This window comes from Triticum aestivum, chromosome 6B (genome assembly GCF_018294505.1).
Source record: "Triticum aestivum cultivar Chinese Spring chromosome 6B, IWGSC CS RefSeq v2.1, whole genome shotgun sequence".
Lineage (NCBI taxonomy): Eukaryota > Viridiplantae > Streptophyta > Magnoliopsida > Poales > Poaceae > Triticum > Triticum aestivum.
The window spans coordinates 393,648,841-393,666,382 of NC_057810.1; the positions used below are offsets into that span (position 1 = coordinate 393,648,841).

The window sequence follows — 17,542 nt, forward strand, 5'->3', positions numbered from 1 at the left end:
CCATTCAAGGTGCTAGCACGCTACAACAACAATGTATACAAGATCGACCTCCCACGAGACAAGTACAACGTGAGCGACATCTTCAACGTCAAGGATCTATCTCCCTTCCATGGTGATGAAGTTTTTGATCCGAGGACGGATCTTTCCCAAGGGGGCAGGTGATGCAGAGCATCCTACGGTCATCCCCATCGACCTACCTTCGTCTCTCCAAGTGCCAACTGGACCAATGACACGAGCACGTGCAAGAGCTATCGAAACAAAAGTGACTTCTCTCCTTAACGAGCTTCCGTACGAACCACGTGAGACATGGCTACTACCTCAATCAGAAATGCTATGTGTGCTTAGGTATGAAGAAGGCCACCTCGGAGACGCTCAGAATGAAGACCAAATCCCCAAGTACACGATCGAAGAAGCACGACAAAGGAGACCGCTGAAATGCTACAGCGACCAGACATCCGGCCCCTGGCCTGGATATCCTACTTCCAAGTCCAGCAGCAAGGTTGCGCTGGAAGAGCTCCAGGAGCCGGACATCCGGCCCGACCAGCCCGGACATCCGGACACCACGCAGAAATCCGGTCCGAGGACACCCGAGAGCAACAGAAGTTGGGCAGATCCAGGCCGGACATCCGGCCCTTGCCCCGGACATCCGGCGCGTCGTGAACCGCCAGCCGGGCATGAGGCCCATGGGCCCCTCTCCTCTCTTATTGGCCCAAGACTATAAATAGGGCCTCCCCTCCTCCTAGCAAAGTATATTGAGACATTAGAGAGAGCTTTGCTCCTTGTACCTCCTTGGGGAATCAAGACCTCCAAAGGGAGAAGGATCCCCATCATAGGATCATCAAGACCTCCTAAGGGGGAAGGATCTCTCTAGATCATCAAGACCTCATCTCCTTTGGAGTGGAAAGAACTTTACCCTTGTGTTATTTTCACTTGATTGTTCATGTTATGCTTGTGGGTCTCATGTCTGCTATTTTAGTGGATGTGTGACTTGGGTTTTGTTTGAGTGATTCCTCTTGTTCTTGTTGTTTCTTCCTTTTCCCCCTCCAAGTGTGAAAAGATCATCAATTAGGATTCCAACCTACATCAGAAGGTCATTTTAAAGCATTCTTTTCGTTCCTATAATCAAGCAGCTCATTTGCTAGCAAATTTCAGTTATTCTAATAAGGCTACTTTTAGTTGGTTGGATGAACCTCCTAACTGTATCGTCAGTAAGCTCATAGACGATGTATCAGTGCTTCGATTTTAATAAAGCTAGCCATGATGACCTTCTCACACGAAAATGAAATACTTGTACAAGAAATGTTTGTCTTTGCACACAAAATAAATTCACGGCCAAAAAGAGATATGGCTACTTACATGAAACCCCTTCTTCTGTGATGTCTGCCATCTTACATGAGTAGGACATTATCTTGACCGTAAACTTATCCATGATAAGAACCTATAAGAGGCAATATTTATTATTTATGTAAAAGGAAGTATACAAATTTTATAAGGTTATTTGCTAGAGTGAACATTAAAAATATGGTACAGCAATTAGATGTTCTCAAGATCATAACCAAGTGTTAAAAGTGTATTTGTAGTGTCTTTAATCTTATTAGAAAGGTTCATATATATGCACCAATATATATAAGATAATTAGCATATAGCCAATCAATAATTGCAACGGAATATGATTTTGGTGCCAATGGCAGCCATGCCCTGTTTATGAAAATTGCATGATGTGTAGTTTCCTAAGACTATATGATGGAATCATAGATGTGGCACTTGTCTACCTGCAAATTATCAATGTCAAATGATAAGCAGTACATGCACTGCATATGAATACTGCACGATGCAATATTTGACATTTAGGTGTATATAACATTAGATATGCAACATAGAAAATTTGTACGTGTAGTTTCCCGTACTCATCAAAGTCTGTTCCTTGGATTTCAAGCAAAGCTGGCTAGACCTAGTGAGGTTGATGCAGACAAAGACATTAATAAACTGACAGCGCTACCTATTGTTTTCCTATTTAAATCACAATAAGAGAATAACTTGCCAATGGATATCGAAGTCGTCCATTTAAAGAAGTAATGGCCAAAGTTTGACATAACAAGCTAATAACATCAGAAACCTGATAATCATTTCTCATAATTAACACAATAGCCGTACACAAATTACAATTAACAGTAAAAATAATAAGGTATAGCTACTGTAATATCAGGAAAAAATATCTAAGGATGAGTTCTTGATATAGCAGGAAAACCATAGCAGAGATCGGTTAACATGTCCAATGGAAAAGGATACCTTCCATGCTGATTTTGAATCCTTCCTAGTCGACCTGAGCATTTCAAATAATAATCCTGCATGATCAAGAAATTTGAACCGTTTGAATAAATACAAAAATAAACTGAACCACAGCACCAGGTTCTAAAATTGCACCAGCAATTGCAAAATCAGGATAAAATAATAAATAATACAGTGTGTTGTGGGCAATAGCAAACAGAGTAAAGAAAAAGTAAGATATAGCAAAAATTTAAGCGGTGATCATCCACAGGAAAATTGCAGGCTCCCACAACTATTAACAACATGAAAGGATCATTCCTTTGTTGTCGTGACACCCACAGGAAAATGACAAGATCTGTGTATTAAACATCAACCTAGGCAGCCGGTTAGGCATTCGAAGCCATAATCATCTCTGTTAGACGCTCGACTGACTCTCTGTTAAACGCTGAACTGAATCTCTGTTAGACGCTGAACTGAATCTCTGTTAGACGCTCGACTGAAGCAGAGAACAGCAAAGAAGAGAATAGAAAAGGAAGCAGAATCAAGCGACAAGAAGAGGCAAGCGGCAAGAAGCAGATGTGAGCAGCTTACAAACAGAGGTGGAGGTGGACATGGAATCAGGGGTTTGGATAGAGATAATAGGCTGGCCATGTAGCCCACCTAGGCACAAAGTGGCCACCATCCCACCTGACAGATATATTCCACCAAGGCTCGCCTAATCCTAATCAGCAGCAAACAAGTGTTTGTGTGCGTGTGTTGGGTGGGTGGGTGGGTGTGGGTGTGTGTGGGGAGGGGGGGGTTGCAACACCGTATCCATGGCAACTGAGCAAGAATGGTAATCCCCACCCCCACCCCAATATTGGGTGTTTCCTTCCCTGCTGGGTCCTTTCCTGCACATACTACCAATGCTCCTATGCAGAATATGCTCGCCCCCATGAGGAAATTCATGATAAAGCAGAAAGAATCATAATTTGTCATTCTGACAAATCATGAATGCATTCTCCTTTTTTCCATAGCAACACTTAATGCAGTTGGATCTTAGAATGTGAGCACTTAATGCAGTTGGATCTTAGAATGTGAGCACTTAATGCAGTTGGATCTTGAACGAGTCTCCAGCTTGGCAAGGGGGAAAAAGACATGAAAAAGTTCAATGTCTCTAAATCCGAGACCCCCCAAGTGTTTTGGCCTTGTCCTCATATGACAGGAGACTCAGATGTGTAGGCATAAACCACGGTGGAGCTTACAACATGGCATAGAAAACATTGGGACAGCTTGTGCCACGGATTTAATCAAAATCTCTTTGCCACCAAAAGAAAGGATTTTTTTCCATTCAACCACGAACCTTATTCCACGCTCTTTCCTTCAGATAAAGCACCATTCTTTGAATTACCAACACTGGTAGGCATTCCTAGATATTTGTCAGGAAGGGACTCATTACTTGCTTCCCAGATTTGTATAATTTCTTCCTGTATAGGTTGAGGGCACCCTTTACTGAACAAAATCGAGGATTTATCCAAGTTTATTATTTGTCCCGATGCTTGACAATACCTGTGCAGAGCTTAGGAAACCAAAGTAGCAGCTCCACCACTAGCTTTGAAAAACACTAGGCTGTCATCCGCAAAGAGCAAGTGATTCACCGGAAGTGCCGAAGGAACCACTTTAATACCATGGTGTGATGACTGATTCTGACTTCGTAACGAGCACCTTTTTCTTCTTGTAATGGCTATAAAGCCAACCCCCTGCGTGTGAGAGGCATGACTTTGTGATTTGGGTGTAAACCCTAGCCGCCTGTGGCGTGCTCTACCAACTTTCCCCAAATTCTCAACAAGCACCCTAGCAATTTGCTCTGATCCTCTGCTAAAATTCCTGGTGTGTGCGTTAAATTGCTTAGATCATAGCTCTGATCCTGACAATTGGTATCAGAGGCCAGTCTTTCCTCGGCGGCGGTAGATGATTGGGGCAGCGTAGAGGTTTGTTCTCGCAGTAAAATCCCTCTGCGAGCTCCGATCGGGCGGCGGAGGCAGCAGGCGGCGGCCGGAGCGGCAGCGTTCGGGTGCAGTCAGAGGACGGCCTGGTTGCCTGAGAGTGTTTCTCGGGTGGTAAAATTCCAGTTCCTGGATCTGGCCGTGTACCAGTGGAGGCGGGCGCAGGCGGCGGTGCCGGCGGCGGTGACAAGTTCATCCCACCCTCCCAACCCTCTATGGTGGTGATTTCTGACGGCCTTAACATGACAGGCCCTGCTGATTCTGGCTCCACAGCGGAGTTGCAGCTCGAGTCCATGGAGTTGGACATCAAGACGCTGCAGCGTGACCGAGAAGAAGATCGCAAAGACTTTCAGCAATTCCAAGCGACTGTGAACAGAAATTTCGCCAGGATGCAGAAAAATTTTGAAAAGATCCAAGACAACTTCAGGCGCTTGCTGTTAGATCCGGAGCCAGCTACTGGAGAAGAAAGAGAGGAGGGTCAGGGAAGTGTCCAAATCAAGGACAATAACAACCAATCGCCTCAAATAGCTCCTGGACGACCCAAGCAACTCCAAGCTCCAACCCCTCCATCAGTAGCAATGCCAGAGAAAGCACCTCCTGCGCCAGTGGGAAATGCAACACTGCGAGATCACACTGGGAAAGAACTCAATTTGGATGGGACCCTGAAAGTGCCTTACAGACATCCAAATTTTGGTCAGGGTAAGGAAGCAGCACCAAACATTGTAATCCAAATGGAAGAAAGGCAAGAGGAGGAGGTTATGGATCAGCAGTACAGAAGAGGGCCCAATTTCCCTGTTGAGGCACGAAGAAATGTGTTGACAGTAAAGCCAGCTAAGTTAAACATCTCTGAATTTGAAGGTCAGGACCCAGAGTCTTGGATTCAGAATTTGGAGCAGTATTTTGCTGCAGCCAGAACTCCTATTGAGCACAGAACTGAGCTGGCAGTTTCTTACCTTAAAGGGCCTGCTGTACAATGGTGGAGAGGAACAGGATTTGCTCCTAGCAATGTTCCATGGCACAAGTTTTGCTCTTACATCTCTGACAGATTTTCTGTGGATTCTGTCTGTGACATTGTCAGCTCCTTCCATGCAGCTCGGCAAACTACCACAATTACTGCATATGTGGAGCAGTTTGAGCAGCTAATGAACATAATGAGAAGAGAAAACCCTGGAATCCTTGATGATTATTATGTTTCTAGCTTTGTGGCAGGGCTTAACCCATATATTAAAAGCCATGTGGAGTGCTTCAGGCCTAAGGATATGCAGACTGCAGTATGGTATGCTAGGAGGATGGAGAAAGCCCAGGTTCCAGCTACTGTAGTGCAAACTAAACCTTATGTCCCTCAACCTAGAAGGCAAGTAGTATTTGATCAGCCCAAAAACCCTGTTAATACTGCCACACCAAACAGAAACACTATTATCCAGCAGGCAAAACAAAACCAAGTGTGTTATAAGTGCAGAGAGCCTTGGGTGCCTGGTCATAGACAGGTCTATAAAATGAGCCAGAGAGCTCAGATCCAAGCACTGCAAGTTGATGAAGTTGACAATCCTGAAACAATCTATGTTACAGATTTTGATGACCCTGATTTGGAAACACTGGAACAACCACCTGGTGAAGCAGTATTGAAAGTGTCAATGCATGCTGCTATGGGAATAGGAGCAACTAAGAACACATAATGCTTATGGAAAACCCTGGAAACGTTGTACTCCGGGAAAGGGAACATAATGCTTATGGCACAGATTGAGGATAGAGTAAATGAACTAAAACAAGGGGATAAGTCGGTGATGGAGTATGTAGCAGAATTGCAGCATTTGTGGGCTGACTTAGACCACTATGATCCACTGGAGTTACCACATTCAGAATGTACAGTTGCTACTAAGAAGTGGGTAGAGCGTAGGAGAGTGATGAAATTCTTGAAGGGACTTAGCTCAGAATTTGAAGGGAGGCGTGCTGGGTTGTTTCATCAGCCAAAGCTCCCCTCACTTGAGGAGGCAGTTGCGGCAATGGCACAGGAGGAGGCCAGGTTGAAGTTGACCAGGACTGGAGAAGCGAATGCATCTCACTCGGCATTTACTGTGTCTGAATGGAAGGAGACAAGAGAGTGCTTCAACTGTGGAGAGAAAGGTCACATAAGCATCAATTGCACAGCACAACGCAAAGAAATACGTGGTAGGGGAAGAGGTTACAGCCGAGGTGGATACCGGGGAGTTAGAGGCAGAGGTAACTCTAGGGGTTCGAATTATTCCAGTGGCTTCAAAGCAAACTTGGCTAACTTGGCAACACAAGAAGAAGGGACGTCAACAACCTCTCAAGGGGAGTCGGAAGAGTAGAAGCCAGGAGGACAACACCTTTGGGAACTTTGCCCACTTTGTCTACACAGGAGAAGGTAACTTTGCAAATGCATCTATATCCACACATGATTTCCTTCCAGATTGGATATTAGATTCTGGAGCATCCAAGCATGTTGCGGGTACCTCAACTGAGTTTGAATCATATACTCAGTACCCAATTACACATTGTGAAACAATACAAACTGCTGATGGCACCTCACAACCGATTAAAGGAGTTGGATCAGTTCAATGTACACCCACTATTAAATTATCTGATGTATTACATGTTCCAGCTTTTCCTGTGAACTTGCTTTCTCTAAGTGCTTTGATTGATCAGACAGATTGCCGAATAACTCTTGATAAGAAAATATGTTTGATTCAGGAGAGGATGACTGGAAGGAAACTTGGGACAGGAACCAGGCGTAGTGGATTGTGGTATATGGATCGTGATGTGTCTAGGTCTGGTGCTAGTCCTATTTTGGCTGTACTAGTTGGAGTAAGTGAGACAATGGCGATGATCCATCACTGCCGCATGGGGCATATGGCTTTTGATAAGATGAGTAAGATGTTTCCTGATGTAATGTGTGGAGTAGACAAGAGTAAGCTTATGTGTGATGCATGTGAATATGCAAAGCACACAAGAATCTCATATTTGAGTAAGGGGCTAAGGAGTATATCCCCATTTATGCTGATTCACTCTGATGTGTGGACATGTCCTGTTGTTTCTGTTAGTGGAATGAAATATTTTGTGACATTTATAGACTGCCACACTCGCATGACTTTGGTGTACCTCATGCGACATAAAGATGAGGTATTCCAATGTTTTCAGGAGTTTTATGCCTATGTGCAAAACCAATTTAATGTGCAGGTGCAGGTGAGCAGATCTGACAATGGAACTGAATATGTAAACAAGCAATTTGGAGGTTTTCTGTCAGCACAAGGCATAATGCACCAAACATCATGTCCAGATACCCCTGCTCAGAATGGTGTTGCAGAAAGAAAGAACCGACACATTTTAGAAATGGCTCGATCACTTATGTTCACTATGAATGTGCCAAAATTCTTGTGAAGCCGTCATGACTACAACGTTCCTGATCAACCGGATGCCTTCAAAAATGCTTGGTATGAAGTCCCCGTGTGAGATGCTATTTGGGGAGAACAAATTCTCAGTTCCTCCAAAGTTATTTGGGTGCACCTGCTTCGTTGGAGATCACAGACCAGCAGTGGGAAAGCTGGATCCACGAGCTGTAAAATGCATATTTGTTGGATATCCTGCAGGGCAGCGAGGCTATAAGTGTTGGAGTCATGCTGAAAGGCGCACATTTGTAAGTATGGATGTCACCTTTCGAGAATCTGGGCCTTTCTATGGTGAGAAGACAGATCTCAGCACTTTATTCGAAGAACTTGACCACTCACAATCTATGCAGGGTGGTCAAGAGGGGGAGTGCAACTCGAGGGGTGAGTGCAGCGCCAATGGCGGCAAGGAGCAGCCAATACCAACCCCGAAAATAGTGGGATCCTTCATTCCGGTTGTAGTTGATGGGGCTGAACAGCAGATGTGGCAGAGACCAAATGAGGAAAGGAATCCTCAGGTGTATACAAGAAGGAAGAGAGTTGTGGAGGAACAAGTGCATGAGGAGCAATCAAAAGAAACTATGGAACAAGGGGAGCAGTCAGAAGAAACTCAAGCAACAGGAAGCTCATCTGCAGTGGAGTCATATGAGAATTCAAGTACTGAAGAAGCATCACCTAACCTGCCAATTGCTCTCAAGCAGGAAGTAGCAAGGAAAACTTTGAGCAAGGGCAATCTTGAGCATGACATCAGTAATTATGTCACCTATGAAGCCCTATCACCTTCATTTAGAGCATTTGTCGCATCACTTCAAGTCGTGATTGTTCCTAAAGACTGGAAAGAAGCAAGACAAGATCCAAAGTGGTGTGAAGCCATGAGGGAAGAGTTGGAGGCCCTGAGAAAGAACAAAACATGGGAGCTAGCGAATCTTCCAGATGGGAAGAAGGCAGTCAGTTGTAAGTGGATCTTCACAGTGAAGCAGAATCCTGAGGGTAAGGTTGAGCGTTACAAGGCAAGACTAGTAGCCAGAGGGTACAGCCAAACGTATGGTATTGATTATGACGAAACATTCGCCCCAGTTGCAAAGATGAATACAGTGAGGATTCTAATCTCGTGAAGCTTTTGTGTTTCCTTGGGGAAAAAGGAGATGTGATGCCCCGATTGTCCAGTGTGTTAGCTTGCCCCATAATCCATTAGACATGATCTCCGTATATTGAGAAGCACATACTCGAGCAACAAATATAACGAAACAAATGGCTACCCAACTGGCTGATACGACTACAACTCACAGTTCAACGGTAATGAAGCATTTTGAAGACCTAAAGTTAAAGGCAACAAACGTGTAAAATAACCTACTCCGCTATGAGCCCTAAACAACAAGTTTACACGACAATCCCAATTTCTCCAACTCCACAAGCAGCTAGATCCAGCGGCCCAGTTCCAGTGACAACATTAGGCAAGCAAATCAAAATCAGAAGAGGCGGGGGAGGAGGGGAGCAAAAGGAGTGGTTACGGTCTCGTGTGATCTGCCGGAAGCTCCGGCGGTCGCCGCCCTGCGAAGAGGAGTCCGAATCTAACGACATGCCGCCGGGAGATCTCACCGCCTCCCTCCGGTGTCGAGGCCTCTGTTTGTGGCCGTAGGGTAGAGACAACCCACGTTTAACTTGCTGAAGTTGGGTGCGATCGGAGGACACGAAGTAGAAGCAGAAATTGGGGTGTGGGAGAATATGCAGCGACCGCGTGCGAGAGGAAGAAGAAACGGGAGTGCGCGGCTCCCAAGACCACCAAGACCAGACCGTCATCGGCCGCCACCGGCGCAGGAATTTACCAGACTGCCCCAGCGTTACCAGAAAAGTCGCGGCCCGGTTCTTTTGACCCGATTATGCAGATTCTGGGTCTGAAAAATCAAAAGCTAGAAAGAACTCGTTTTGATTCTGTAGAATCGTCAAAATTAGACCACAATCGACAGTGCAACTGAAAAGCAGCGTTTTGGGTCGATTCTGGCGATTCTGGACCTCCCGCAAATGAAAACGTTTGGGTTTTCAGACTGTACCCCTATCTCACCATGAAATTACAGGCAAAATGCCCTTCCACAGCCCGACCGACCGCAGCCCAGAAAACACATCTGCCGCTCGCTCCCCTGTCCTCGCTCGATTCCCCCTCGCTCTCGCTCTGTTTCCTCCAGCCGCCGCTAGGGTTCCTGACCCGCCGCCCCTCCTCCCTCGAGCCCAGACGCGCGCCTTATCGGAACCTTGCCGGAGCAGACGAGCGCCGCCCCGACGCGTCCATCCGGCCGGCCAAAGCAGTGCTCAGCGCCGCCTCCTCCGACCCCCATCCCGCCAGCCCCTGAGATCCTCCGCCCTCCCCGCCGTCCTCCGCCGGCCCCGACGAGCCCATCCAGCCGGCTGCTGCTGTCTTCTATCCGCTGCCTCGGTGAGCCTCTCTCTCTCCATCTCTCTCTCTCTTGTATTTTCTCTGTACATAGAAGAGTGGATGCATAGATGGATGTAGATGATTTGTAGCTCTTTTCTGTACATGGAACAATGGATTGCTAGATAGACGTAGATGATTTGCTTGATTGATGGATGGATGTAGATGATGTTAGTTTATTTGTTAGATTTGCTTGATTTGTAGCTCTTTTCTCTACAGGGAACAAGAGTTCTTTTCTGTACTGTGTAGGTAGATGATTTTTTAAAATTCTTTTTTCTACTACAATTGCTCAATGCTAGTTGTGAGTGGTTCTGTGTTGCTACTGCTTTGTGCTAATGATAGACGTTGTAGATGGAGAAAGAAAAGAAAACCAAGCCCCCTAAAGCAAACTGGGACAGTGCAGCGCATACCATTTTTATGGATGCATGTGTAGAGGAGGTGCGAGCTAATAACCGTGGTGGCACCACTTTAACCGACATTGGAAAAGCTAATTTGGTTAGAAAGTTCAATGAGCGCTTCGGGAGAAATTATTCTTTCGACCAACTGAAGAATAGATGGGATATATGTAGAGCAGACTACAGTGTATGGAAGACATTGACTCAAAAAGCAACTGGCATTGGTAGAGATGAATATACAAAGACCATTGCAGCTACAGATGAGTGGTGGGCAATTGAGATAAAGGTATTTTGCTGCCATGTCATTCATTCAAGTAGTGAGTGATAAAGGTATGCTCCACTAGCAGAGGAGGACAAAATGAGAGAGGTGTTTGATGCTTGCTGTGTCACAAATGAACATGCTAGGGTGCCAATTCCCACATATCAAAGTGGTTCATCTCGCTTTAATATGGATGATGATTCAGGTTGTGAAAGTCATGATGTCGAAGCTACACCTCGTACGAAGCGTGCCAAGATTGGGAAGAAGATGCCATGTTCTTATTCGCCAAGTCCTAGGATGAATGAGAAGTGGTCAAATGAAAGTGTTAAAACTGATACACTTGTACGTATGGTTGACCTCTTTGGTGCAAGAGAAAAGAGAAAGGGAAACCTAGGAGAGGATACAACAAGAAAGGAGATTGGAGACATGATGAACATGGTGATTGCAGATGGTGCTAAACCCGGGAGTGATGTGCATTTCTATGCTTCCCATCTTATGTTGGAAAGGAAATATCGTGATATTTTTGTAACATTCAAGGATCATGAACCTAGTGCAAGGCTTCGATGGATAGAGAGGACATGGGAGCTCAACAAAAATAAGTAGAACCCAACTATTTGCTTTGAACTTGTAATGATGTGAACCGATATGTATCATTTGCTTCCAACTATTTGCTTTGAAACATGTAATGTTGTGAACCCAGTCCTTTGCTTCCAACTTGTAATGTCCTGAACATGTTGTTTGCTCTCATAATGCAATGTTCACTTGTTCAGAACATAATTGTTTGCTTTGGAATTGTATTGTATCATGTATAACTATTGTTGGTAATTTTGTATGTTGTTGCTAAACTCTCCTGTGTATGTTTATGTGGCAGATGGACACTTCAGATGAATCTTCAGATGGATCAGATAAGGAATGGGATTTGGCCATGTTTGCATGTTCTATGGAAGTGGGGTCGCCAAGTGAGAGATTGCCGTATGCACCAAGAAAGTCGCACCTTGTTACAGGCCTCCAATGGGTGGCAGAGAAGGAGCAAGATGCAAAAGCTTTCTACTCTATGTTCAGAATGAGAAGGTCAGTTTTTTACTCATTGCATGAATTATTGGTTGAGAAGTACGGGCTTAAGTCAACTTGCAACATATCATCGAAAGAAGCATTGGCACAGTTTTTATGGACTTTGGGGACGTGCCAAACCACTGATAATGTAGCAGATCGGTTTGGACATAGTCGTTCTGTCATCAACAAAAAATTTCATGAGGTTTTGGAGTGTGTGGACCGCATGGCTGGTGATTTCATTAGGCCTATTGATCCATCTTTCTCTGAACCGCACCCCATACTAAGAAAAACAAAGTTCTGGCCTCATTTCAAAAATGCTATTGGAGCCATAGATGGAACACACATTGAAGTGATTGTGCCTAAGGAGTTGGAGCCACAACACAGGAATAGGAAAGGGGTTACAAGTGAAAATGTCATGACAGTCTGTGATTTCGATATGAGGTTCACTTTTGTTGTTCCTGGATGGCCCGGATCTGTTCATGACACACGTGTATGGAGCGATGCTATAGTTTGTTATGATCATTTTCCACAACCTCCCACAGGTAATCTCTTGTATGTATTTTGTTATGTACATGATGATACGTACTACATTTCTAATAGCTTATGATGTTTTACTATAGATAAATATTACCTTGTGGACTCCGGATATCCAAACAGGGTTGGATATCTAGCACCATACAAAGGGCAACGATACCATGTACCAGAGTTCCAACAACACTCACCCATTGGTAGACATGAGACATTCAACCATCGTCATTCTTCTTTGCGAAATGTCATTGAAAGAACATTCGGTGTTCTCAAGATGAAATGACGAATTCTTGGAGGCATACCACGGTACAAATCGGAGAGCCAAAAGATGATTGTCACTGCATGCATGTGTCTCCACAACTTCATTCGTGATAGCAAGTTGCATGATGAGCATTTTGACAAGTTTAACAATGATGCGTATGTGCAGCCCCCATTGCCATTTACAGGCGCCAACGCTCTACCACCAGAAGATGATGGTACCATGGCCGAAACACGTGATGCTATTGCTACCAGTCTTGTACCATGAGATTAGTCAGTCTATTTGTAATAATATTTAGCATCTTATTTTGTAGCGAAGGCAACTTGGAAACCTTCTTTATTGTAATATTTAGCAAGCTAAAATATTCATAAATCGTATTCATGCTCATATTCGACGATAATTTGTTCAAAACAACCAAGTGTTAGCAATTCAACACTTAGTTTTAGTTCAGGGACATTACAGACATTTCAGCATACAACTCATCCCATAATCAGAGATCAAAATCTCAGAAAAGAACTCGACGGCTGATTCTGAGAGAAGTTGATTCTGTGGGAAGTTTCCCAAAAGCTGATTCTGGAGAATCAAAAGCTAAAAAGAACTGGGCCGCAATATCCTGCAGTCTCACAATATCCTGCAGTCTCTTAGACTATGTTTTTTCGAACCCGTTAATAGTCGCGCAATGTGCACACTCTCGCGACGTTCATGTTGGCATTGTTTCATCGTTGAAATATTTTTGCCTCGTTGGTCCACTTGTCTGCTGGGATTAGGCTAAGTAAGAGCCCACATACATCGCCCCCTCCGCTCCCTTTCTTTCGCGTACACGCAAGCGGTCCCGTCTCTCTCACACCACCTATCGGCCGCCGTCGTCGCCTCTCCCATCCGCCGTGCCCTAGGCCCCTTCTCTCTCGTCGATCTGCGGCGGGTTCGGGGACACGCAAGGACGGAGAGGATCCCGATGGTGGTTGGGTGCCGTTGACCTCGTGCATGGAGGCGAGGCAGAGGGTAGCGGCAGCGCCGCCGATCACCGCGACGACAGGCGGCAGTTTGAGGGGCGGGGAGGTCGGGGATGGATGGATCCGGCAGCCCCTGTACGGATTCGAGGCGGTGGGCGCTCGGGGTCGCCGGCTGGAGCGGATCGACGGCGGACGCGGCCATGGTTTCCCGGCGGAACTCCAGCGTGAGCAGAAAGGCGGCGCGGGCGGGCGACGACTTCCGGCTAGGGAGAGGAGGTCGCAGGACGGCACGCTCGGCTCCGGCGGCAAGGCATGGCTGCGGGCTAGGATGATGAGACCGTGGGTCGTGAATGTGGATGGGTGGTAGCCATGGCCTCTCTCTCATCTTCGATTCTATAGTTTCTTCATCTGCTCTCTTCAACTAGCCCTAATACATTTTCGTGTTGCAGGTTTTGAATCGTTGACACATGGTTTGCTTGAGACAAGCGAAGCTGCTGAGGTGATTTGTACACCTAAACTGCTTCAGGTATTTGCCCGATTTGCATGGCAAGAATAGCAGGATTATACATGTTTGTTCTATTTCATTTGTCATCCCATGATTTATCCCACTTCTAAGTGTGACAACTAATGATGTCCCTGGATTTGATTTTTTCTCACTTTGCATGAATTCAGGTTAATGTCAAGGGCTTGAAAGGTGTGAGGGAAGTAAAGATGGATCTATACATAGGGTGTATGATCTAGTGCATATTAGATAATCAAAGTTGATGCATATGTTACAGGTATAGAGTTGTGCACCAATCTAGTTGATGTTCACATAATCCCCAAGCTGATTTATCGATTAGAAGAGTCATGTATTATTGTAGCTTTCTCTCTACATCAAGTACACATAAATATAATGCCGAAGAATGTAGTTTCTTTCATTGTTCTGCAGATCTTCCCCGCGAGGTGCTACAAATCAGATGGGCGCTGTCGTGAAGGCCGCGAAGGTGTGGCCGATGGCACAGGTTAGCCTGTGGGTGGCACCATCGTGCTGCTCTAGACGTGCATTGTGGTGCTGCTCGTGGCGGCTTTCGGAGGGAGACAGAGTGGTATGTGCTTTTCTAAACATATATATTCCTGAAGAACCTTTTTTATAGTCCTAATGAATTGAGCAATTTGTTCTCTCGTGTCTCTTCCCCTTTGTTTCTACCCTAATGCAGCAGAACATAGAGAGTTTGGGAGCTACTCGGGTTTGGATCAGCAAGCCATGTCTGTTTGGTTTGGCAAAGGAAGGTATTTTATCTTTTTTCTGTAATGCCATGAACATCTCTGAATCTTTACACGGGTTCCAGCCGATGCTTAATTTTTTCCAACATATTTGTGATTGAAGCCCACACATACGTAGTCATGGATCTGATTTTGCGTTTTGGACCTTGCTATTTCACTGATTTGGAACATGTATATGTAGTTCTAGGCTTCTAACTAGATGGATTAATAGATATGTTGGACATATGCATTTTATATGACCAGCATGGATCTATGTTTATTATTTGATGCTCCTTCTTATCACGGGGAAGAATTTTTGCAAAGAGTTGTCATTTTTGGAGATATGGGCAACTTATGGATTTGTTTTCACTTAAGGAGTATGCTTTCAGTGCTACAGAGTATGAAGTGAAATTAGATTAGATTGATGATTAGTGATTAATTATAGAACTGTTGGCAGCACCAGTTTAACATATGTTGATTTCTGTCCCATCTTTATTTTTTTAAGTTAAACTGTGAATTTGAAAACAAAAAGATTCTACATTTGTTAATGCTAAATTTATCAGTTCTTTGTTTTGGTAATCACCTCCTGCATATGTGTTCCTGGGTAGTTTTCTTACTGCCACAACTTGGATTCTATTGGCGTTTCGTGACAGATTTTAGCAGCATTGCTACACCTCTCAATGAGATTACAAAGAAGGATGTGCCTTTTGTTTGGGGTACCGCACAGGAAGAAGCCTTCACGGTGTTGAAAGATAAGTTGACACATGCTCCTTTACTCCAACTTCCTAATTTTAATAAGACATTTGAGCTTGAATGTGATGCTAGTGGAATTGGATTAGGAGGTGTGTTATTACAAGATGGCAAACCTATTGCATACTTTTCTGAAAAATTGAGTGGGCCTAGTCTGAATTATTCTACTTATGATAAAGAATTATATGCTCTTGTTCGGACTTTAGAAACATGGCACCATTATTTATGGCCCAAAGAATTTTTTATACATTCTGATCATGAATCTTTGAAACATATTAAAAGTCAAGCTAAACTGAATCGTAGACATGCTAAATGGGTTGAATTCATTGAGACTTTCCCTTATGTCATTAAACACAATAAGGGTAAAGAAAATGTTATTGCTGATGCATTGTCTCGTCGCTATACTATGGTTTCACAACTTGACTTCAAAATATTTGGTTTGGAGACCATCAAAGATCAATATGAGCATGATGGTGATTTTAAAGATGTATTGCAGAATTGTAAAGAAGGGAGAACATAGAACAAGTTCATTGTTAATGATGGATTTGTGTTTTGTGCTAACAAGCTATGCATTCCAGCTAGCTCTATTCGTCTTTTGTTGTTGCAGGAGGCGCATGGAGGAGGATTAATGGGACACTGGCGTGAAGAAGACGGAGGAAGTACTTGCTACACATTTCTTTTGGCCAAAGATGAGATGGGATGTTGAGCGTTTTATTGCTCGCTGCACTACCTGTCAAAAAGCTAAGTCACGACTCAATCCTCATGGTTTATATATGCCTTTGCTTGTACCTAGTGTTCCTTGGGAGGATATATCTATGGACTTTGTTTTAGGTTTACCTCGAACAAAGAAGGGGAGGGATAGCATATTTGTTGTCGTGGATAGATTCTCGGAAATTACACACTTTATACCATGTCATAAAAGTGATGATGCTGTTAATGTTGCTGATTTGTTCTTTCGTGAAATTATTCGCTTGCATGGTGTGCCAAATACTATTGTTTCATATCGTGATACTAAATTTCTTAGCCACTTTTGAAGATGTTTATGGGCTAAGTTGGCGACTAAACTGCTTTTTAGTACTACTTGTCACCCCAAACTGATGGACAAACTGAAGTAGTCAATAGAACATTGTCCACTATGCTTAGGGCTGTTTTGAAGAATAATAAGAAAATGTGGCAGGAATGCTTGCCTCATATTGAATTTGCTTATAATCATTCATTGCATTCTACTACTAAGATGTGCCCTTTTGAAGTTGTGTATGGGTTCCTACCTCGTACACCTATTGATTTGTTGCCTCTTTCATCTTCGGAGAAGGTTAATTTTGATGCTAAACAACGTGCTGAATTGATTTTAAAAATGCATGAGTTAACTAAGGAAAACATTGAGCGTATGAATGCTAAATATAAACTTGCTGGAGATAAGGGTAGAAAACATGTTGAGTTTGCACCTGGAGATCTTGTTTGGTTACATTTGCGTAAGGATAGATTTCCTTATTTGCGCAAATCAAAGCTAATGCCACGTGCTGACGGACCTTTTAAGGTGTTAGAGAAAATAAATGATAATGCATATAAACTTGAGCTGCCTGCAGATTTTGGGGTTAGTCCCACTTTTAACATTGCAGATTTGAAGCCTTATTTGGGAGAGGAAGATGAACTTCCGTCGAGGACGACTTCATTTCAAGAAGGGGAGGATGATGAGGACATCAATACCATTGTTACACCCACAGCCCCTGCTGCTATACATACTGGGCCAATTACTAGAGCTCGCGCACGCCAATTAAATTACCAGGTACTTTCGTTTCTTGGTAATGATTCTAATGTTCACGAGAATATGATGCTGCCTAAATTGGATACATTTGTTTTGCTTACAAATGAAGGGCCTAGCTTGGAGAAGGATGAACATTGGAGCAAGACCAAGCATGGAGATGATGGCATGTGCAAGGGGAACAATAGCGGAGTTACAAGTGATGATTTCAGGACTTTGAAGCCACCATAATGAGTGCATGAAGCCTTGGACA

At 44.1% G+C, this 17,542-nt stretch overlaps 2 protein-coding genes and 1 long non-coding RNA gene across 11 annotated transcripts in view; 2 read left to right on the forward strand and 1 right to left on the reverse strand.

Moving 5' to 3' along the window:
* LOC123137238 (probable protein transport Sec1a) overlaps positions 1-9,495 on the reverse strand; it is an 84,108-nt gene extending 74,613 nt beyond the window's left edge. For 2 of the 9 annotated variants that reach the window (XR_006467948.1, XM_044556906.1), the window contains exons 1-3: positions 9,169-9,494; positions 2,290-2,345; positions 1,357-1,438 (exon numbers count right to left, since the gene is read on the reverse strand). Coding sequence is in view for 8 of the 9 variants with exons in the window: in XM_044556906.1 (XP_044412841.1) it covers positions 1,357-1,438; positions 2,290-2,345; positions 9,169-9,457 (427 nt within the window). In the remaining variant the exon portion in view is untranslated. Of the gene's footprint in view, positions 1-1,356; positions 1,439-2,289; positions 2,346-3,610; positions 3,710-9,168 lie in introns of those variants that run through there. The other 7 variants (XM_044556900.1, XM_044556902.1, XM_044556899.1 and 4 more) reach the window with 6 other exon arrangements.
* Positions 9,496-10,436: 941 nt separating this feature from the next.
* LOC123139230 (uncharacterized) lies at positions 10,437-12,846 on the forward strand. Its single transcript, XM_044559032.1, is given in 3 exon segments — positions 10,437-11,264; positions 11,611-11,810; positions 12,696-12,846. Coding segments are annotated over 3 exon segments (1,179 nt in total).
* A 458-nt stretch (positions 12,847-13,304) lies between these two features.
* LOC123137240 (uncharacterized) lies at positions 13,305-15,551 on the forward strand. Its single transcript, XR_006467950.1, has 4 exons — positions 13,305-14,058; positions 14,205-14,620; positions 14,732-14,804; positions 15,431-15,551. It is a non-coding gene; the product is annotated as an uncharacterized lncRNA (long non-coding RNA).
* The last annotated feature ends 1,991 nt before the right edge of the window (positions 15,552-17,542 follow it).